This window comes from Pisolithus orientalis (genome assembly GCF_024613125.1).
Source record: "Pisolithus orientalis strain OTSU chromosome Unknown F5J12scaffold_5, whole genome shotgun sequence".
Taxonomy (NCBI): Eukaryota; Fungi; Basidiomycota; class Agaricomycetes; order Boletales; family Pisolithaceae; genus Pisolithus; species Pisolithus orientalis.
The window spans coordinates 1,082,153-1,102,303 of record NW_026260786.1 but is presented as its reverse complement, the minus strand read 5'-3'; the positions used below and the strand labels follow the sequence as shown (position 1 = coordinate 1,102,303).

Below are 20,151 nucleotides of genomic sequence, written 5' to 3'. Positions count from 1 at the left end.
GCCCGACAAAGAAATTAAGCCTGGAACGTTGTGGCGTATTACGAGTGTGTATTGTCATACAAAAGGATACTAATAGTGGTCGGAATGCAACGTAAACACAGAGTCATAGCAGTCCAGCCGCGATGTGGATCTTGACTACGGAACTTCGATAATATTTAGACACCCCCACTCGCCTTAGCAGCACAAGTTCTTGAACAGAACGGGTGTTTGCCGTGTCTGGGGTTAACACGGCAAAACTGGTAAAAGTGAGCGACAGTCCCACTGGCGCAGGAGAAACGACGTACGCTACACACTTTGGCTGCCTCGGTGGCGCAGGTTCTTCCACAGTACTGGTGATTTTGATATTTCGGTCTGGACTGACAAAACTGCGGCGACCATGAGCGCCGCCAAGGTACGCAATTCTGACAGCATCTCGACGTACCACGCAAAGGCCGGGGCTCTTGTTGGATGTGGTGTGGGAACTAGCTGGTGAGCCAGCCGTGAATGCAACCGAAAACCGGTTTGCACCGGGCTGTCGCACGTTGGTATTTGGGACTAGAGATGTGAGGTCCTGAACTGAGAACCGGTTCGCATCGCGCCTGACGCTCGGGAGATAGTCTGGATCATCCTCGTGGCCTATCACAAGTAATATCGGCACGGACGATCTGATCAATTGCACCGTCCTACTTACGCAGCTCTTCACGAAGGCGCTCAAGCGCTTTTCCGAGTTCGTTGCGACCACTTTTGTCGGCACCATTCCCCCAGAAATAATCTCTCGGAGAATCCTGCAGTTGTCGGTAAGATCACAAAGTAACATATTGACAAGGTACCCGCCTCTACGAGTTCAGCGTCTCCAGTTCCAAGGAGCATGGCCTTCAGGTCAGGGTGTTGGATGAATTTGAGTCGCAGCGCAATTTCCATCTTAGAGAAGGGTTAAAATATATAGAAGGGGCAATACAATGCGGGCAGGTCACCTTTTCTACGTTGACTTGTCGCCAGTCGGGACGGACCCATTTCTGGTGCCGGTGCGCCTCGTCGAAAGCGAGCATGGGCCGTTCACCACAATTCCGGATACGTTCCGCGATGTCAGGATGGTCATCAATGAACTGGAAGGAAGGTCACGACTATGAATAACTTTGTGTGAGGGAACGTACCTTGAATGACTGAAAGAGATGCTCGCTGGTTGGGTATCTCTTGCCTTTGTAGTATACAGGATGAGGGGAGAAGTTGGTGAATTCGTAGAATGCAGCGCCCTTGTTGTAGAAATAGACAGGAGGCTGGCGCCTAGTTTTGAATGGAGCAATAGATGTACCAGTTGGTACCAATGGGGCCGTGAGCGGGGGGTAATTTGCATCCGCATCATTGTCTTGACTGAAATTAAAAGGCCGTGACGGGTCTCCGTTTAAGTTCTCAGTAAAATGTGTTTCCGGAGCGTACGCTTGCCTTGACGTAGGGGCATAGTATTGGCTAACTGGCCTTTGTACGCGTCCTGTAGTACCAGCAGCAGACTGCGGCGTAGTTGGTGAACCTCCAATTCTAAAGAATTTCATGATTCGACGGGTATCTACCATTCCAAGGCCAATCACGAGTGCGACGATGAGTAGGCCGAAAATTTTGACGAATATGTTTTGAGGGACGGAGGTGGATAGAGATAAGAGAAGAGTACCTTGAACGGTCTAGCAAAATTGCGTTCTTATAGGGTCCGTCGGCGCAGCCGCTCAACTGAACGTAGAACACCAGAAACCAGTGCATTTGGATACGCCATGAGTAGACCACGATCGTCGCCACGGGCTACTAGCGATACTTACTTGCAATCCAGTTCAGTCCAACGCCTCAAGGCGGCAGTCAAGTGTGTTTACCTAAGCTTCATTCTTACTCACCTGCCTATCTCGGTGAGGTTCATAGCATCGCCATTGCACAATGCGTCTGCAGCATGTCAGGTCTCCGTGATATTCAGCCGCATTGCCATTCCTCCCCATGGACACGCTCGATCACAGAAAATATTTTATGTACCATCAACAACAGATTCCTCCGAGGAATGGCCGGATCTCGGCGAGTTGACAAGCCAAATGCAAATGGTTCGGACCATCAGTGAATATATGGGTGCCACAAACCCCGACAGTCCGCTTCTTGCGCTGCATGCAGAAGCAGTGCGATTTGTGTGAGGAGGGCTGCATTCCTTATCCCATAAATTCGGTGATGTTTGTTGGCACATCTCATCCTTCCTGACGATCTTAGATTGACAACCATGGGTGTTCGCGGGCAAGACGACTGGGTAGATGTCCCCCCACTGGACGAATTCTCTCTTGATAATTCTGCAAACTCTGTTCACGGTCGAAGGAATCGCCTGCTCCGCATTGATCGGGAAAATCGCCGTTTTTCAGAGAGTAAGTGCCAATCATTCTGTGGAAATGACATGCCAAAAGTGATACATACGAAGTTGAGCAAATATTCAAGAAAGGGTGGCGACACCGTAAGAAAGATAGGCCACAAATCCATTGTATCTTTAAAGTCCTCTGGCCGGAATCAATGCTGGAGTCATATTTGGCCTATAGGCACGTCTTCTGCGTTCTAGACTGCTGCTGCTGCGGTTCATTTATTCTCGATTGTGTAGATCTTCTGTCCAGCAGACTGTACGGGCAAAAGATATGAGAGGAAACGAGCAATTGCTTTTTCACGGTACCGATCGAGCATGTTTACTGGGCGAGACCAGGAACAATGTACTCCTATGTAGTCTTCAAAAATGTAGTTTGTGCTCAATACTACGGACTTCATTCGATGTGACGAGGTGTGGTAAGTCCTCCCATTTTACTCTGGGATATTCTCCTTCACATGCATGGAATTTAAGGTTCCAAGAACGCGTTCAAACGGTACATGTCGCGAATATGCTCAATTGATTTGCACGCTCATGACAACACCCAGGTTTGGACACGGTATATACACAACATCCTGTTCGTCGAGTGAGTGCTATATTCCCTGCGCTTCTTGCACGGGCTGAATGTGCTCTAGAGGCAGACGATTACGTCTCTAACCTCTCCAATGATGCTGGTCTTCGTGTGATGTTAGTCAGTCGTGTTGTCGTCGGAAAGCCCCTACAAACGATATCGTAATGCAGTTGATCTCATCGGACCCCCCATGGGATATCACTCCGTGCGGACGTACATTGCTTTGGAGTAACTACACCTCTTACACTTTTTATAGATCGCTGGAGAAATAGGCCGGGACCTGAACTACGACGGTTCGTGTATTTCCAATCCTCACAAACAAGAGTCCTACCCACTAACTGTGGCACTTGCAGAAACTGTCACATACCACAATGATACCATTCGCCCTGCGTACCTGGTAGTATATGGACACAAGGAGGAATCCCCCGTTACGATTAAAGAATTCATATCTTCGATGTTCAAGACCCCACTTGCGTCATAGCTGCCGCTGAACATTCCTTTTCGAAGATTTGTCCTTGGTATTTATTATTTAACGGTCTCCCTATTCAGAGGAAGACGGTCCTTCCTTCCTCAACCGCACCCGTCAGTTGAAATGTCGATTTAGACGATACACTACAAGTTAGTTACTGTAAAGTACCCGTACCATAATACCAATACAATAACAAAAGCAAAACAGTGTATTTACGTAGTAAGTACCATGTTGCGAAACCACGAAGTATTCAACCACCACTTGACTTGGACAGTCTACACAGGAAGTAATCAGGCCTGGTGGATGCCGCATTATTACTCGCGTGGTGGACAAGTCGCACGCTGGGACACAAGTGAATCAGAGCCGGGGTAGACCCTCGTGGCGCAAACGCTGTTGGTCGCATGGTTCAAACGTTTACCAGCAAGTCCTGGAAAGGCACGTGTAGCCTACGGTGCGCTTGCACTTCCCGCATGTAGGGTTCATCGTAACTGTTCCCTCACAAACATCGGTGTACGTGTGTTTATTCAGAATGTGCTAGAGGGACCTGACTCGATGCTATTGTAGGATGCCTTACTTACGTGCCTCGTGTCTGCTCAGATCGGCGTGCCCGAGACCTGTGTTCATTGCCATCGCAATGAAGAGCCGCAGGCGGCAGTTAACGTTGAAGATATAGGTGTCCCGTGTGGTGAACATGCGGCCGTCGCATGCCACGAATCATCCCCGTCGCGTGCTACCAATGTGAGCCCGTGCTATAAAGTGGCATCTTCATGTAGTGGCAGTTACCTACGCCCATCTGCAACTTTACGCTCCCGGAGAGCCATCTTTCTATAACCTACACTTGGCACTCATATCACCGCTCATCATTTAAGGCAGGACCACTGATACAAGATGAGTACCACCCTCCCACCAATGCATGCCGCACTTTCGGTCCTTGGGACAATGGCCGGCCAATATCTTGCCAGCCAAGCACAGGCTGTACAGGCTGCAGTCAGCCGGCAGCCCAACAACCAGCGGTTGGCACATCTCATCCAGTGCCGCAGGCTGCGCAAACAAATAGCCTCTGCGATGTGCGTACAACGCGAGGGATAACACGTGCACCGCTGATCCAGGCTCTCGTAGGTCTGCCATGCCAAACCCAAGTACTTTGATGGAACGAAGACGCATTCATCCTGTAGCAAGACTTGTGCGGCTAAGATGCCGAACCGAGGGACGACCAACAACCCTCCCCAGAAAAGGAAGAGTACGAAGCCAGCATCTCAGTTGTGCGATGTATGATAGTTTGACCTTCTCGTTCTTTGGTGGATAACTGATATTTGTCGAACAGTACTGTCACAAGCAACCCAAGTACAATGACGGTACCACTACGCATTCTTTCTGTGGCAAGACATGTGCAAAGAATGCAAAGGCCGCAGGAATAGCCTCAGCGCCAGCGAAGTCTGTAACTCCGACACTCGACGCTCTTGTAGCAGTACTTACAACATTACCCTTCAGGCCAGCTGAAGAATGGCTGTTTAATTTGTGGGAGCCCTAAGAAGAAAGGGCACTTTTGTAGCCAGACATGTCATTCCAAGGCGACGAAGAAGGCACCGGTCCTTCTTGAAGTGCCGCAAGGGCACGATACTTTCGGGAGCGGTACGCTACGTTCGCCTTCGAAGCAGCCTAGTCACTCAACGGACATGGCGTAGTTTCTGACCAGTTTAAGGCCTCCTGGCGACACCAGACATCATGTCCCACTGTACGCAGAGTATATAAGGTCATTGGACACCCAACCTCCATCGCTAAATACGAAGCATACCGGTACGTACGTGTTGGATTTCTCTTAGTGTTTTGTTTTTACATGCGCGACGTAGAGCGCAAGTCGAGGCTCGAGGGAACTTTGCTGCTACAGGGCGGTCGCCCGGAAACGAGAACCGCCGTTGGCACGGAACCACGAGGGAGTGCCTCCTCGGTGATAATGGGAATAGCTCCCTCTGTTCTTCTCAATCATGTTCAGCTATGTGGGATCCTTCGTACGTCGTATAGCTTGAGTCTCTTCGGCAAGAAGACGGGCTGGGGCAGGCAAGCCTATATTCTATATGTCCGGCTTCCAAATTGCGATCTGAATCCATTGCTTAGATTCGGTGCGGGAATCTATACATCATCCACTTCGTCCAAGTCCAACGACTATTCTAACAACGTGAAACCATCGAAACTGAAGGCCGTTCTCCTCAACAAAGTTGTAGTCGGAAGGGGTTACAAGATGATGCAAGATAACACCAGCTTGACTGCTCCACCACCTGGCTACGATTCGGTACGTCATTCCCAAGTTCTTCCCTCACCGCCGACGAACATATTGCATTACCTAAGGTTCTCGCTGAAGTTGCTACTGGTGGTTCCCTCAATTATGATGAACTTGTTTGTTACACGGAGAACGCTATCAGGCCTTCGTACCTCGTCATGTACGACGCTTGATCTGTGGCGCGGGCGGTTCATTTCTCCTAAGTGTACATAGACTACTTCTAATACCGAAACTCGGGTACCCGCATTGGTCGGCAGTGCCAGCTTAGTGGCCAGCTGAGGCCAGTTACTTCATAAGATGCACATATTATATTTATGCACATCACCGACTGTCGCAGCGCATCTATCAGAATGATATTTGTATTCATAGTTGCATCTCCGCGTCAGGGCCTATTTCTCAACGACTCGACGTTACATTAACGGAGGACTGTTGTATCGCACCCAACCAGATGTCACCAGAATGTGAATATTCGAAAGCTCGCATACTTAAGTACTCAGCGCCAAGGTCCTGATGCTGAGAGGTCACAACACATCAATCATAAACGCAGCTGCGGGCCAATCAATAGATTGCCAAGGGTATCCATGCAGGTTACTAATGGGCTGCCTCAGGCGAACGTTTCGTTATCAGAAAGTCTTGCAGTTCTCCGCATAAACGAGAGTATACATTGCCATGTGAGTGGGGTGTCAGAGCATAGTCGTCTATAAGAATATGACCAGGGAGATACTACAATAGTGGTAGATGCGGGTGAGAGCAACGTAGGACTGCCAAAGGAGAACACATCTATGCAGTCTGATGCGAGCAATGAGACGGTGGACGCTTCCTTGGATCAAAGCATGAACGTACCGACTCCTTCAGCCATGCGATGAGGTCATTACGGTCCTTGTCTTTCTTGAGACCTGCGAACGCCATCTTGGTGCCAGGAATGTACTACAAAACACCGTGCATCGGCGGACGGCGGGATTGCGAAAAAAAAAAAGTTCTTCCGCACCTTTTTGGGGTTCTCAAGGTATTCAAAGAGTGTCTCCTCATTCCAAACGACAGCTTTGTTGACATTAGCAGCGGTGAACGAGAACCCCTCAGTGGTACCACTCTTGCGGCCAAAAAGGCTGGAATGTACAAGGTGAGCCCATCAGATGTCTCTCATAGCTAAATGCAGCGTACCCATGCAGGTTGGGGCCGACCTTGTGGGGTTCGCCTGCTTTGACGGTGTGGCACTGAGCGCAACGGGTCTTAAAGAGACCAGCGCCCTTGGCAGCGTCACCTACACCGGGATTGTTAGCTCACCCATCCCACACGACAGGTTAACAAAGAATCATACCAGCAGCTTTAGGCATTTTCGAAGGTCTGGGCGATCGAGGAGGAAAAAAGAAAATATATTAGGATTAGTAGTAGACAGAGGATGATGTATGTAGCTCCAACTTTTTTAAAGCGTTTCAGCTCCCGATCATGCCGAGGGAGTTGCCGGTTTTCTCCGCATTTGTAAGCACCAATCCAAAATATCTGATTGGCTAGAGGCAGTGAGTACTCCGCAGACTGTCAATTGTTAGTCTGCAAGGTTGACGTTGAGTGCATCATGTACCTCCGATTGCAAATGTTGACATAGGATCTACTGTCAGCATTTGCAATCTAGCTGAGTCGAGAACTTGCCACCTATAGGCTAACAGTAGAGTACTGAACATAATATCCAGACTCCATTGACAGCGTTACTATAGGGGGACAATAGACCTCTTAACATATCGTAGAAATATGAGACAAGTCCGTAGTGAACATGTTAGTCTATAGGTACGTCACGTCTTTTATTACGACAAGCCGAATCAGGGTTATATGGTGGTATAGACGAAGACATCTGGATATCTCGCACATATGGCTGCACACGTAGTTGTACACAAAGCAGACGACTTTACTGTAAGAAGAGACCTCCGATACCTGCCCTAATTGTCCCTCAGATGTGAATGAGCGATGAGATATCTGGGTTGATCTGTCGAGGTACATGGATGAAACGAAATATTTGATTGCCCCCTTCATGGGCGGTAAAGGAGGGAAGTTCGAACTTGCAATTGAATTTGGACACTTGCATCACCAACCTCCACTAGAAGGCACCCTTATTACCATTGGCTGCCGGATGCTGCGGGCAGATTGCCACACCAGCCATCCGATGACCAACATACCAAATGTCAGTGTTAATCTATCGAATTCAGGATCAAAACCCGTGTTGAGACTGGCTTAAGAGCTCACATTTCGATGACCGCTAATGCTGGAGATATCCATCAGGTAGACAGTCAGGAAAATCGGGAGACTGACTTGCCGAAGAGTGCCTTCAGTTGACCGCAGTACACCACTTCTTCGCACGAGAAGCTTGTGAATAACGGAGAGGACTTGTCGAGAAGCCCAGTCCCTGAGACCCAGAACACCCACGTCACCAGGACCCAAACTGCCTGCGTTCCAATTGACGCAATCGGGCGACGAGACCATATGGGGTCTAAGAAAAAGAGCGTGTATGTGCCGGCAGTCACAGTTGTCCAGCACCCAGCAAATCTAAAGTGCATCAGAAGATCATTTTCAAGCAGAGACAGGGTAACTCACAAGAGGAACCGTACTCCTGACCGCAACATCGGGTCGGGGGCGTTGTTGTTGTACTTGTACTGGAGTAACAACCAAGTGGCATCCGCAATCTGGAATATGCAGGTGTCAATGCACCGTGTTTCGGAATGAATGCACGTCTGACCGCAGCTAAGCTATTGAACAACAGGAAGACATAAACGACTACATTGCATGAGCAACGGATGGATCTGTATTATGCTGCAGGGCTTACGTGGTCCGTACTGTTGCATCCGCATGCCAGACATCTTGTTCAATGGACGTGGGTTGCGCTTAGAATGTCTATAGAGCAGGTACAGAGGGCAGAAATATATCAACGCCAGCATAGGTGTCACCGCTGCTATGACGCTGGATATTGCGCTTGAATACATCCTAGATTTACTGACATCGGGAGCTGAGGAGACTGCAGCGGTACTTTGGAGGGCAAATGAGCCAGTGGCAAGGGCGGCGAGTATGCATAAGGAAGATGCAAATGGTAGCATTTCGACCAGCTGATAGACTAGCGTTCAATCGTTCGGCTTTCAGAAGTTAAAGGGTTGATTAGCATACCGAGATGGATTGACGAGACAAGGGCATAGACATGCTCGCAATGACAACGGAAGCAGTCGCGGCAGCACTGACGACTTTGGCTGCAAACGGAGAGTGAGAGGGAAGGAAGTCTGCCTCTGAGGTGAGTCCTTGCATGGTTTGTGCACAACATGCATACCAAGCAGCTGACCGCAAGATGTGAGGTGTTAGTGATGCGTGCTAGCAACGTGCTTGCAGCATCGGTTTGTGTCAATGTGCTTCATACGAGGAGAGACCCCGTCGACACGCACACTCGCCGTGTAGCCCTTACCAGTAGAAGGTCCAGCACTGGTAACGGCAGTAGTTGAGTGATTGTCCTTATGATAACAATTGCTTACACAGGAACAGCCCCACCGGGCAAGGATGCTGAGAAAGGGCGGACGTTCATCTCGCTCTGAACACCCGACGTCAATTGACCGTGCGTTAGCCATGCAGGCACAGGGGTGCTTACTTCATCTGGTCGTCGGATTTCCCCGACGCAAGTTCGGATGTGTCGAGAGGGCTCACGAAATTCACTCACATCTTCAAAGATGGACGAGGTTCAGTGCGGCCACTACAGCGGTCGATATCGCTACGAGCCTTGTATGCGCGTTGTCGTTAGTATCGAGGAGGGGAACATCCTACATGTCGTCACCGCCAGCCTTGAGGGTACCGGGGTGCCGTCGAAACTCGTGGACATGTGCGTCCTGTTTACGCACATCGGGTGCTCCGTGGCAACACGTGAACCAACGATGTCAAAGATTGTTATCGAACTCCTTCGTCTCTCAACGAACCTTTCTGTGATGGCAATGCACGACGTACTCATGATTCTGCAGCTTGGGGATTGTTATCCTTGAGTCATCCCCAGCTTATCCAGAATTGCTTTTACCTTGGGTGTCCGGCTTTGGGGTTTCCGTTGGAAATTGTCCTCAGTGATCAAAGTAGGGGGGAGGGAGGTCACACTCGTTTCCGTCCGCTTTGGACTCGGCAAGATCTCCACGACTGTACTAACCACTCCCACCGCTGCTTCGCCCAAAAACTAGTTGTCAGTGAAAGTTATATTTCTCCGCTGTTTATCTCGCATTTACAAGTATAGAAGAAGTGCCACTAGCTGCCGCAAATCCGATGTACGTTCAACCTCTGAAAGCTCTTAAGGCACACATGCAGACGAGGATGCGACCTTCTGGTAAAGTTTCCTATCCTCCAAAACTATCACATACATACCTACGCTACATATTGATTAGTCTCTTAATCCGGCTCACTTTGTAGGAGTAATCGCAGTGAGGAGGAAGGTGGGGAGGCTATTATGCTACACATACAACTAAATATCTGGATATGTTCGTCCAATGCATATATGAAACATTTTTGTCATATAGCCAGAACGTCTTCAGTCCTCCAATCATTCAAGTTGAGCCCAAGGAACAAAGAGGCCGAATGACCCATCGTCGGGTTATCAGTCGGTGTAGATCTCAACACAGAACTCACTCTTGTTCAGTCCCTCGCGTAATGGTAGCCGGCTCATCTCAGCATGGTTAAGGAGCCACTCTGGATCGACATGGAACGTGGCTGCCAATGAACGTATACTGAGCATGGCGCGAGACACGGCCACAACGACTGCTGCTGTGGGGAAGCTGGAAGACAGAAAAAAATTCAGCGGAACTCAGCACAACAATATGCAATAGCCATCTAACGCGGTAGGAGGCCCACCTAGTTAGAGCCAAAATGAAAGTCTAACCGCCGACCAAGTTGAGCGGGTGTCAGTCATTCAAAAGAGCGAATAGCAACAAGCGTTGGTACGCACCGGTAGCTGAGAAGGAGCGGTGAACGAAAGGCATATGATTGAGAAGACGAGCGATCCTGTTATGTCCCAAATTTTAAGTTCTTATTTCGTAGAAATGAGAATGTTATACCACACCCATCGCGAACGCATACATCAGCATCCCCCTGAAGTACCCAAACATGGTCAGTCAAAGGTGCATAGAAGAATGCAGAGAGCTGACTCTTTGAAAAATCTGCGCAACGGTGCTTCCACGTGAAGTGATTTCCAGCCTTGTGCGAACCGATAGACTTTCAAAGCAAACAAGAGAGTATGGACGATCAACGCGGGAACGCAAAGCCACACGATTTGTCCAGGAATTTGTAAACGGGTTGGCGAACCGGAGGTAAAGAGTTTCTCGATGCTCCCCAAGAACATGGGGAGCATGGCAAACGAAGCTGCTGTACTGGCGCAGAGGGCGCCCACGGCAACGGTGCGGACGATTACGTTGTGAGAAAAAAGATACCACACGCGAAGGGTGACGGCGGCTTTATTTTGCGAGGATGGAAAACAAGCGTCGGGGACAAGGAAAATCGTTGGATTGGGGAGACGACTCACCTTGGCAAAGTAACATGATCACTGTTGACAGCGCAAAAGCGGCAAAGAATAAAGGCCTTCGAAAGGAAGGTCACTCCTGGTTTCCAATTCCACAGTATTTTATGGGAGACTAACGCCTAGCAACTTGCTCAGGCTCTGTGACAATGGTAGCCAACATCACTCACATATTCTGTCGTGCAGTTCACTGAAACAATGAAGAAACAGCAATGAGTCTTCGCTCATCGATGAATGGGATAATAGACTTACCTACTAACAGCAGTCTGCAATCAAGATATTCAATGACTCCGGCGCTTATCAGAAGTGCAATACTTACACTACAAGCGTAAGAGACAGGTATCGAATCTGTCCCATCACCCACCCCTTAGCCTAGCACGCACACAGGCATTAGAAGACCTTTGAATCTCACCAAAAGATACAGAAATTTCGACAGACTCCATGATCCACACCAAAAAAATTCGAACTGTGGGCATCCTGTTAGCTCGGTATACAGGGCAACTGGTTGGATGGCGTGAAAGACTCGCCTCTTTTCCAAGGGTGATAGCATGATCATACACCATCAGTGTGATCGTGGCGAACTGGAGCTCGCGATAGCGTTGGAAAGCCAATGACCAGATGTAGTTGACGTAATCATATGGCAACTGAAAACTTGACGACATGGCCAACCTGGCGCAAGAGCGAAGGGGGCAATTCTCGACCTCGTATTCCTTGTAACCACAGCTAAAGCCCGAAGGTCAACCCGGCGCAGGAGAAAACAGGGAATGGGTAAGACGCTCACGTCACTAGTCCAAGCGGGATATATACATCGAGGGAGAAGGGAATATCCTCGTTGGTGGATCGCCATCAACTGGAACACCGCCTCCCTTCGTGTGACTGATGGGTTCTCGTGGCAAGGCTGTGATATCTTAGTGAAACTAACGCCCACGCCCACCCAGGGCATGTATAGAATGAACTGGCACGTTAGGTGGCAGATAGGGAAATGAGGAACCAGGGGTTCGAGGTGTCAAATGTACCTCGTATCATATGATAATTTTGGGGAGCAACCGTGCAGGGAACTCCCCAAAGGAGAATCGCTCGTCCTTGCGCAGCTGGGGGGCTGTCGCAGATGCAGGTGCTGTGTGAGAGCGGGAAGGTTTCTACTAAGCGAAACCTTCAAATCCACCTGCAATGGTCATATCACGATGGCGCCTTGTCGCGATCTCAGCTCGAGTTCTATATTAGGGGCCGAACACTAAGTTTGTTCGTCGAGGTGAGACGAGAACAAGGAAGACAGCTGCGTAGTGGCTGGTAAGCAGAGCTAACGCGAATTGGCTCGCTCGAATGGGGTAGTCCACATAAGACGACATACATAGTACTTAAACGCGTGGGCCGTGCACCGCCGACGGTTTCTCGTGCTGATGAAGTTGGCACGGACACGGGTAATACAAGGTAATACATTGATCATCAAACCATGATAGTACTGTTCAGGTTAAGATTCACGGGCGCAGGAGCAAGTTGGTTATCTGGATTTGATACGCTAGCCGAATGAGGATGGGCCTAAGTACCAGAGGTGGGACAGTTCCAGGGTAAACCAGCGCCTGCTGTGTGCAGATAACATGTGTACTATTACTTAACCGGAGTTGCAAAAACAACAGGGGGTGCATAATCACGATTCTACCACAATGCAGTCGCACTTTCGCACATCTAACGGCCAGAGAGGGATTCTCATATGCTGTATGACTAGTCTCTGTTTTTTTTTGTAATGAAAAATTGTACTGTGGGCAGCGAGATGTGCTCAAAATACATCAATTTAAGCAAATCCACCAAAAGATTGGTCAGATCCCATAGATCTTCGAGGATAACCGCCTCCAAAAAATTAGTTGTATGTAGCCATGGTAGGGACACAACAAAGCGGCAGATTTTTATAGATCTCGAGTCGAGCATTGGTTTGAAACAAAAGATATGTGTATGATACCAAAGCCCTTCGGGCGCTCCTGGACGCATTTGGGGAAAGCACGTGACGTAGTTCTTTACATTTACAAGCGACTCTACAGGTGATTCTATCGAGTGAGTGTGAGTTCAAGTTTATGGGATTCTATCGAGTGAATGCGTGTCCAAGTGTACGTAAGAGATTAGTACTGTGGGGGGGATGATATCGAACGGAAAAGTCTACGGGGCACGTGTCTTCGCGTATCGTAGCTATACGAGTTCGGAGAGGGAAAGGTGTGGGATTGGTAGCTGTATGATACGTATGAGCAGGAGTGGGCGAAGGCGCGAAGCGCCTTCCGGCCTTGATGAGAGGGTGATCTGAGACGAGCATCAGCTGCGGATCCCGGGTGTTAGGAGGGCCTTGTCCGACGCGATGGGCTGACGCTCGGATCCCCAACAGATAGGAGGACAATGGTGTTTACTCATGATACATGTTTGTGGGCTCAGCGGACTGGTGGCATGGCGATGCATACAAACTCAGTAGCCGTTTCTGTAGGCATGGCTTGTATGTATGGTGCGAGGATTTGGTTGTGTTTCCGTAGATAGAGTTGAAATGTGTCGCTCGCCCACCTCCCTTTGACTTTCATAACTTCGAAGGGAACTCCTCGAAGTAGATATTCCAGTGTGGCTCCTATCCTCAGTCTGTGTCCATGTACATGGTCATGCCCCACTGCTTTGGCTAGCTTCTTCATTCATGAGATGAAAGTGTGGCAGGTTAGCAGTTGATGTTCACTTCCCTTTTTGTACATGAATAGGGGGCTGTTCTTGGGTGGGCTGTTGATTTGTAGATGCTGGGTGAACACTGTGTGGGGGTTGGATGGGCCTGATTGTATGCATCAGTAAATCACTTTTGCTGGCCAGAGCTGTCCAGAGCTGTCCAGCACTGGACAGATTCCCTAGGACTACCAGCTCACAAAGTGGTCTACTGATACAGTTTTGCCCAGTTCACCTCTTCTCCCCAGGGGGTTAGATTTTGTACTTGGCAGTAGGAACACCATTGTGCTGAGGCTGTTTTGGTTGATGTCTTTGTGTACTCCTTTGGGGGTGATGTGGAGTGCTAGGTTGAAGGAGTCAAGGCATTTGACAGTGAACTCTCCTACTCTGGTGGCTGTGTAGAATATGGTGGTTAGGCAGGTGAAGACCACTATGTCCATGGGGTCCTCGCTCTGTAGCTGCCTGTGAAAATCACATATCATCTGTACTGTGATTGGTCTCTGGAGGTTCTGTTTGGAAGAGGCCTTGTGTATTACTAATCCAGGGCAGACCATTGAGAGTGTGCCAGGTGTAGAAATATCTGTAGGCCTCAGTAGCAAACAAACTACTGAGATATTAGATACACCTGTAGGCTACTACAGGATGTCAGTATAGTAGAACACTTGTAATATGAATGGACTTGCCCTCAGTAGTGAACAAACTACTGAGGGAATACTAGTAGGAAATACTACAAGTATGTGCGCTATTTCAGCTTATATAAGCAGCCAAAACATCGCACAGTGGTCAAGTACCACAGGGGCACTTTATGTTCCAACACCAGGCATGCACACTGTAGATGTAGCTGTGTATTGTCTTGCCTGAGTAGGAGCCAGCTAGGGATGATATGAAGGTGGAGATCAAAATAGTGTCTGCAGGAGCTCTTTCCTCCTCTGGGATGTCCTGGCTATTGCAGAAAACATGGTATACTAGGAGCCTGGCCCTGTATGATGCTCTGGTGCTCTCATTCCATCCCCTGAGGGTGATGTCTTGAACCCTATCCCAGAAGTCTGGTGGGATGTTCAGAGACTGTATGATGCTGGGATGCAGTTGCCATTGCTCTAATCTGTCTTTTGCTGGGCATAATGGCTGCAGTTTGGATGGTTTTGGTGTCAGGTTTGTCAGGTAGGGGAGAATGATGGTAGGTTTCTGTGAAGAGCATGATTGCTGGGTGGCCAGTGTCATGATGATGTTAAGGAAATTTATGTTGGACTGTGAAATTGCTGGAGTGCAGGTCATTGAAATTGAATACAAGGTGTGTGATGGGGTCTGGGATTGGGATGGGGGGGAGAGCAAATTTGGAGGGGGGATAGATGCCTCAAGAAGGTTTGTCTGCTGGGTTGTCTTCACTCAGGATGTAGTCTGCAAAAATTCTGCATGGGGGAGAGGTGAGTAGAGCATGGATCCTTCAAAAGGTTTCATTTGTGGGCCTGTTGTTGCTTTGTCCTTTCTTCCAAACCTTGATAACTCCCTTGTTGTCCCCAAAGATGTGTAGAGGTTCAGGGGAGGGACAGATGATGATGAGGTAACATATGAGGAATTTGAAAGCCATGCTCTCTGCCCAACTGATGTCCCTCTCATCTCCCTTCCAGTTTGTGTGCAACTTCCAGGCTCTCCATCTTTCCCTGATGACAATTGCCAGACTGACACTGGAGCTGGCATCTGAAAATGCATGGAGGTCTATTGCTGATGGGTGGATGGGGATGGGGATGGGGAGAGATTGTTGTAGGGCATTTTTCCACCAGCATAGTTCATTTTGTAAACCTCAAGGTGGTGTCACACACCAAAGGTGTTTGGTGAGGTGGACATGGATACAGCTGATGAATGGAGATGAAGACCATAGCCCTCATGTGAAGAAGGACAGCCAGAAATGTTGGCAGTCATCCCTCACACAAGAATGAGTCATCAGTGCCAAAGAAAAAGAAAGAGAGTGAGTTAAGCACTGGTTAAAATTCTTAAGTGCCCATGTACAGCATTCCAATTTTTGACATATCTCTGCTGTTTCTGCAGATACTGAGACCATTCCCACACTCACTTGTAGTGCTCAGCCACATGATCCTACCTTCCAAAATTGGAAAGGGTTTGTGCACTCCACACATTTCTACAGCACTCCCTCCAAAAGATGCTCATTTTGCTAGTTCTTCTGATATGGCCACCTCCACATCAATCATTTCACTTGTCCCCTTTGCTAGGGACCATGGCTACATATATCTACCAGGAGTTCCTACCAGCTTCTGTCCTGAAGCATCCTGGCACATCCCACCCTCATCTGTGCCCTCTCAGCCTGTCCAGCTTGGACAGCATGTTCTTTTTGTCAGTATGACCTCTAGGAGGATGTTCTTTGGTTGCCTCAGGTCTGTCACTTGCTTGGAAAGGTCTTATGTGGTCATTTCAGTCTCTCCAGTCCAAGAAGCATATGGATCCTTCCTCCCTGCTCCCTGCAATGTCTTCATACCAGTCTTGTCTGTCATTCTTCCAAGATTGCAACAGCTACAGTATAATTTACTGTTCTCCACTCTCCCTGATCACATCCATGACAAGTATGATGCACATCTTGCCTCCTTGTTGCAAGATACAGCAGAAGACACTCCCCCTTCATCTTCTCTTCCAACAGAGCCTCATTCATGAAGTTTTTATTTGCTTCACTGAGAGGATGGTTTGGGGGGGAAAGTTGTGATCCCCTATGCTCCTGTCACCCCACAGACCCCCAAAGCTTGACCCCTGTTGACATCTGACTCACCCTGTCCACTTTTGGATGTACTATGTTGGCATCAGATCAGTGCTGCCTCTCTGTCATCCCACCTTGGCCTAGAAGTGATCTCTTTGAGATGTGACATGCACAGCCTCCCCCTAATGCAATTCCAGTGTGCTTCCCAGTTCCTGGCATTACTTGACTCATACTTTGACATTCTGACTGTCTTTGACTCACCTATTGCCAATACTTACCAATCTTTTGACTTTGCTTACTGATTCTTGCCTTTTGGCTTGCTTATCCTTACCAATGCTTACCAATGCTTTCCAAGATGATTACCCATTGCTTAAATTCCTTACTCATCAGTTACCAATCACTTACCAAGTGTTTGCACCTTGTTTTCCATAGGCAACACCCCTGTACTGTATATAAATCACTGTACTTAGATAGCAAAAAGAAGGGAAGAAGATGTCAGAGAGCCCCTCTTGCTTGCATTTTTATCATCACTCAGTAAATCCTCCATCAGCTTCAATAGTTGAGACTTTATTAAGGGTCTAACTATCATCTACTTTGCTTATTATCATCTATCATCAATCTACTTCACTCCAAGTCCTCCCTGAGCTCAGTGCAGCTCAGAGCATTGAATTAAGTCACCATCTATCCTTCTGTAGGCTGACAGCAGTCTACCCTATTTCTTTCTATTGCATTCTTGCTCCCTCTTTGTCAGGAGCACCCCCAACCCTCAGCACTCATCTTTGAGTGTTATAGCTCACAAAAACCCTCCCAAAGAACAGGTTCTACTGTCTAGGTACTGCATAGGCACACCACCACTTGCTCTTTTTGTCTTTTGTGTTGGTTTTGGTTGGTTTTCACCACTGAACCACACTTTGACTCACAGCATGAATGAAAGCACATATCAGGGGAAAGGCAAGACAAGACAACAAAACTTTCTAATGACATAACCTCTTGGTCACCTGATGAGAGTGTGACCAAGACATCAAGTGACTTATGCAACTGGCAGCATTGAAGACCCAGCTTTGCAACAAGGGTCTCATCAATCAGAACTAAATGAGAGCCACAGTCAATAAGCACTTTTACAGGGAGGGGGAAGGTTAAGTTGGGTCCCTCAATAAGACAAGACCATCAAAGATGGGGAACAGAAATGGGGGCAATGTACTCTTCACCTGAGTCTGTCCCATCCCCAAGGGCAGTGGAGGTATGAGTTGCTTCAATGTTGGCAGTGGTCAAGGCTTTGTAATTCTTTGTGTCTGGGAAATCATTTGGGCAGTTATGTGTGGTATGATTCTGGAAGAGGCAATGACACTTGAAACAACCTGAATTGTCTTGGAGAAGCTGGCACTCCTCAATGGTGAGAGCAGGAGGTCAGGTGCATGCATGGCTGTCAGATGCCTTTGAGTTCAACATAGTAGCATTGGCTGCATGACTAGGCTGGAAAGGCTTCTTGTGAAGGGCCACATCAAGTTTTGCTGTGTCATGGACACATTTCTCATCAAGGAGGTGGACCAAATCAAGCCAGGTGCAGAACCACTTCTCACAATGAGTACCCATCAAACAGTACTCTGCAGTGAGGTCTGGATGCATGTGGGATTCCAAGTGAAAATGGAGGTGATCTTTGGTAAGGTGGAACTCACTTCCTTGCAGTAGTACATTCAAGCTTTCCACCTCAACAGCCCACAAATGGAAGGCCTTGCTACCCTGTGTTGATGACAACATTTTCTGCTGGATGGCTTCTGCCCAGTCACTAGGAAGCCAATACATATGGACCTCCTCCATAAACTCTGTAAAGGAGAGATCAGTCAGGCAACTACCATTGTTACTAATCCAGTCCCAGATGTGGGGGTCTAGAAGGTGACCAATGACCTTAGTAACCTGGGCATCCTCTGCTATGCTCTTTAGTCAAAAATAATTTTCACACCCCAGCTCCCAGCTCCACAACCCTTCTGAAGTAATATCACCCACTGTCAAGAAGGGAGGGGTTTTACCAGGATTGGTGTTTTCACACCATGCTGCCTGAGGTTGCATTGAAGACATTGTAATGGCAGGGAAGACTACAGCAGAGCTGTCTGATGATGAAGAGCTATCTGAGGAGGCAGGAGATATTGGCTGAGTCTGCAGAGAAGATGCAGGCTGGAGAGCATGTAGAGGGGAGATAGGTGAAGATGGAGTGGTGCTGGGCAGAGCCACAGGCAGTGGCATTGGTGACTGAGCAGTGGGTGGTAGAGACAGCAGAGACAAAGACAAAGACAGTGGAGACAACAATGGAATCATGGGCAGAGGGTTATTCCCTCAACTACAGGTAGTCAAGGGCACTGGGACAGACAGGACATGACAAGGCAGCAGCTTGACACCTTTACCAGGCATTGACACACACTATGGCACATTAAAAAAAAAGTGGAACTCACCATGGAGGGGTGAGCACACTCAATGATCACAACTGCAACAGAATGTGGACAGGTGTGTGGATTAGACAATCTAGCATATATGCTGATACAGGGCAATCACAGAGAGAGAGAGAGAGAAAATGAGAGAAAAGAGAGATATATGACCCATACATGCAGGCAGCACCAGTATATATACCCCAGGGTGTACAAACAGTGCAACACAGGGGGGATCTGCATGCCCAGACAGGGACACAATAGGAGATGTGATATCATGACATGTTAGTGTGAGCAATGTGTGAGCATGAGTGGTGCATGAGTAGTAAGCATACACTTACATTATGTTCTCTATGTGGGATGGTAGATCACATAACTGTCATTTATGAGAGGATGTTTTCATGCTTAGAGGATGATGTATGAGCAATCTTCAATGATGTGCAGGAAGGAGGCATCTCCCTCTCTGAGCAGTTTTAAGCTGTCAAAACATGTACAACAATGATGGACAAGCAGCTGAACACTCATGAACACAGAGGGCATCAACACACCCCTGATGGCACAGACAATGAAGCAGAACCACTCTGTGAAATGCTGCAATAGATTTAATATCCTTCAACATCAGGAAGGGGTACTGTTCCACAAACTCATGCACTGAGTTTGCATGACATACCAACAACAATCCTCTAGGGTACACAGACTCAGCAGTAAATTCCTCATGTATAGTAACATGGTCCAGTATATATTCTCATCAAATAAGCTTGTAGCTGATACATCAGGAGAATAACACTTTACTATTTTTGACTTTTTGTGACTAATGTGACTTTTGGGAAGGAATCTACTATCATTACCCATGTCCTGCAGGCATGGCTGCACTTTTCTTGCTGATTTTGGTCTTGTTCAAACCACCTAATTCATAGCTTTCAGTAGATACCACATACATTCAAATTGATGGAGGTTCCAAAGAGATATTGTGATTTTTCTCTCAGATAGTGTGTATCACACCAATGGCTCAATATCTCTGAATTTTCAGACATTTTCTAGTCTTCTTGGCTTAGATATATCATCACTTAGTTGTCTCAATGGATTCTGTTCTCTTTTCATTCTTCAAAATGCTGTATATGGTCAAAAAAAAAGTACAGATAGTAGGTTCCTTCCCAAA

The 20,151-nt window shown here is 48.0% G+C and overlaps 7 protein-coding genes across 7 annotated transcripts; 2 read left to right on the top strand and 5 right to left on the bottom strand.

Moving 5' to 3' along the window:
• Positions 1–20: 20 nt before the first annotated feature.
• F5J12DRAFT_810728 (DUF1768-domain-containing protein) lies at positions 21–1,829 on the bottom strand. Its single transcript, XM_051744803.1, has 9 exons — positions 1,548–1,829; positions 1,423–1,487; positions 1,134–1,350; positions 954–1,085; positions 814–900; positions 671–764; positions 422–615; positions 285–365; positions 21–236 (listed from the first exon to the last, which is right to left on the bottom strand). The coding sequence occupies exons 1-9, from the start codon at positions 1,548–1,550 to the stop codon at positions 156–158; spliced, it is 954 nt and encodes a 317-aa protein (XP_051603157.1). The 5' UTR covers positions 1,551–1,829; the 3' UTR covers positions 21–155.
• Positions 1,830–1,869: 40 nt separating this feature from the next.
• Positions 1,870–3,648, top strand: F5J12DRAFT_810720 (ADP-ribosylation). Its single transcript, XM_051744802.1, has 8 exons — positions 1,870–2,366; positions 2,420–2,534; positions 2,594–2,776; positions 2,902–2,939; positions 2,989–3,040; positions 3,069–3,129; positions 3,181–3,217; positions 3,278–3,648. The coding sequence occupies exons 1-8, from the start codon at positions 2,228–2,230 to the stop codon at positions 3,403–3,405; spliced, it is 753 nt and encodes a 250-aa protein (XP_051603156.1). The 5' UTR covers positions 1,870–2,227; the 3' UTR covers positions 3,406–3,648.
• A 633-nt stretch (positions 3,649–4,281) lies between these two features.
• F5J12DRAFT_889751 (ADP-ribosylation) lies at positions 4,282–5,844 on the top strand (the record flags this gene model as incomplete). Its single annotated transcript, XM_051747360.1, has 9 exons — positions 4,282–4,380; positions 4,434–4,460; positions 4,513–4,662; positions 4,718–4,831; positions 4,890–5,025; positions 5,079–5,190; positions 5,244–5,402; positions 5,509–5,683; positions 5,740–5,844. The coding sequence occupies 9 exons, from the start codon at positions 4,282–4,284 to the stop codon at positions 5,842–5,844; spliced, it is 1,077 nt and encodes a 358-aa protein (XP_051603155.1).
• Positions 5,845–6,125: 281 nt separating this feature from the next.
• Positions 6,126–7,113, bottom strand: F5J12DRAFT_810705 (cytochrome-c from the OXPHOS pathway). Its single transcript, XM_051744801.1, has 5 exons — positions 6,990–7,113; positions 6,833–6,932; positions 6,660–6,777; positions 6,515–6,598; positions 6,126–6,460 (listed from the first exon to the last, which is right to left on the bottom strand). The coding sequence occupies exons 1-5, from the start codon at positions 7,003–7,005 to the stop codon at positions 6,452–6,454; spliced, it is 327 nt and encodes a 108-aa protein (XP_051603154.1). The 5' UTR covers positions 7,006–7,113; the 3' UTR covers positions 6,126–6,451.
• Positions 7,114–7,950: 837 nt separating this feature from the next.
• On the bottom strand, positions 7,951–8,751 carry F5J12DRAFT_715753 (uncharacterized protein; the record flags this gene model as incomplete). Its single annotated transcript, XM_051740975.1, has 4 exons — positions 7,951–8,206; positions 8,255–8,343; positions 8,397–8,434; positions 8,484–8,751. 4 exons carry the CDS (start codon positions 8,749–8,751, stop codon positions 7,951–7,953), a joined length of 651 nt encoding a protein of 216 aa, XP_051603153.1.
• A 1,517-nt stretch (positions 8,752–10,268) lies between these two features.
• On the bottom strand, positions 10,269–11,241 carry F5J12DRAFT_716180 (uncharacterized protein; the record flags this gene model as incomplete). Its single annotated transcript, XM_051740998.1, has 5 exons — positions 10,269–10,474; positions 10,601–10,672; positions 10,731–10,759; positions 10,816–11,119; positions 11,190–11,241. Coding segments are annotated over 5 exons (663 nt in total), but the record flags the coding sequence as incomplete, so codon positions are not given.
• F5J12DRAFT_810676 (uncharacterized protein) lies at positions 11,223–11,952 on the bottom strand. The gene is made up of 3 exons (XM_051744800.1): positions 11,711–11,952; positions 11,596–11,649; positions 11,223–11,531 (listed from the first exon to the last, which is right to left on the bottom strand). The coding sequence occupies exons 1-3, from the start codon at positions 11,843–11,845 to the stop codon at positions 11,499–11,501; spliced, it is 222 nt and encodes a 73-aa protein (XP_051603151.1). The 5' UTR covers positions 11,846–11,952; the 3' UTR covers positions 11,223–11,498.
• Between the last annotated feature and the right edge of the window lie 8,199 nt (positions 11,953–20,151).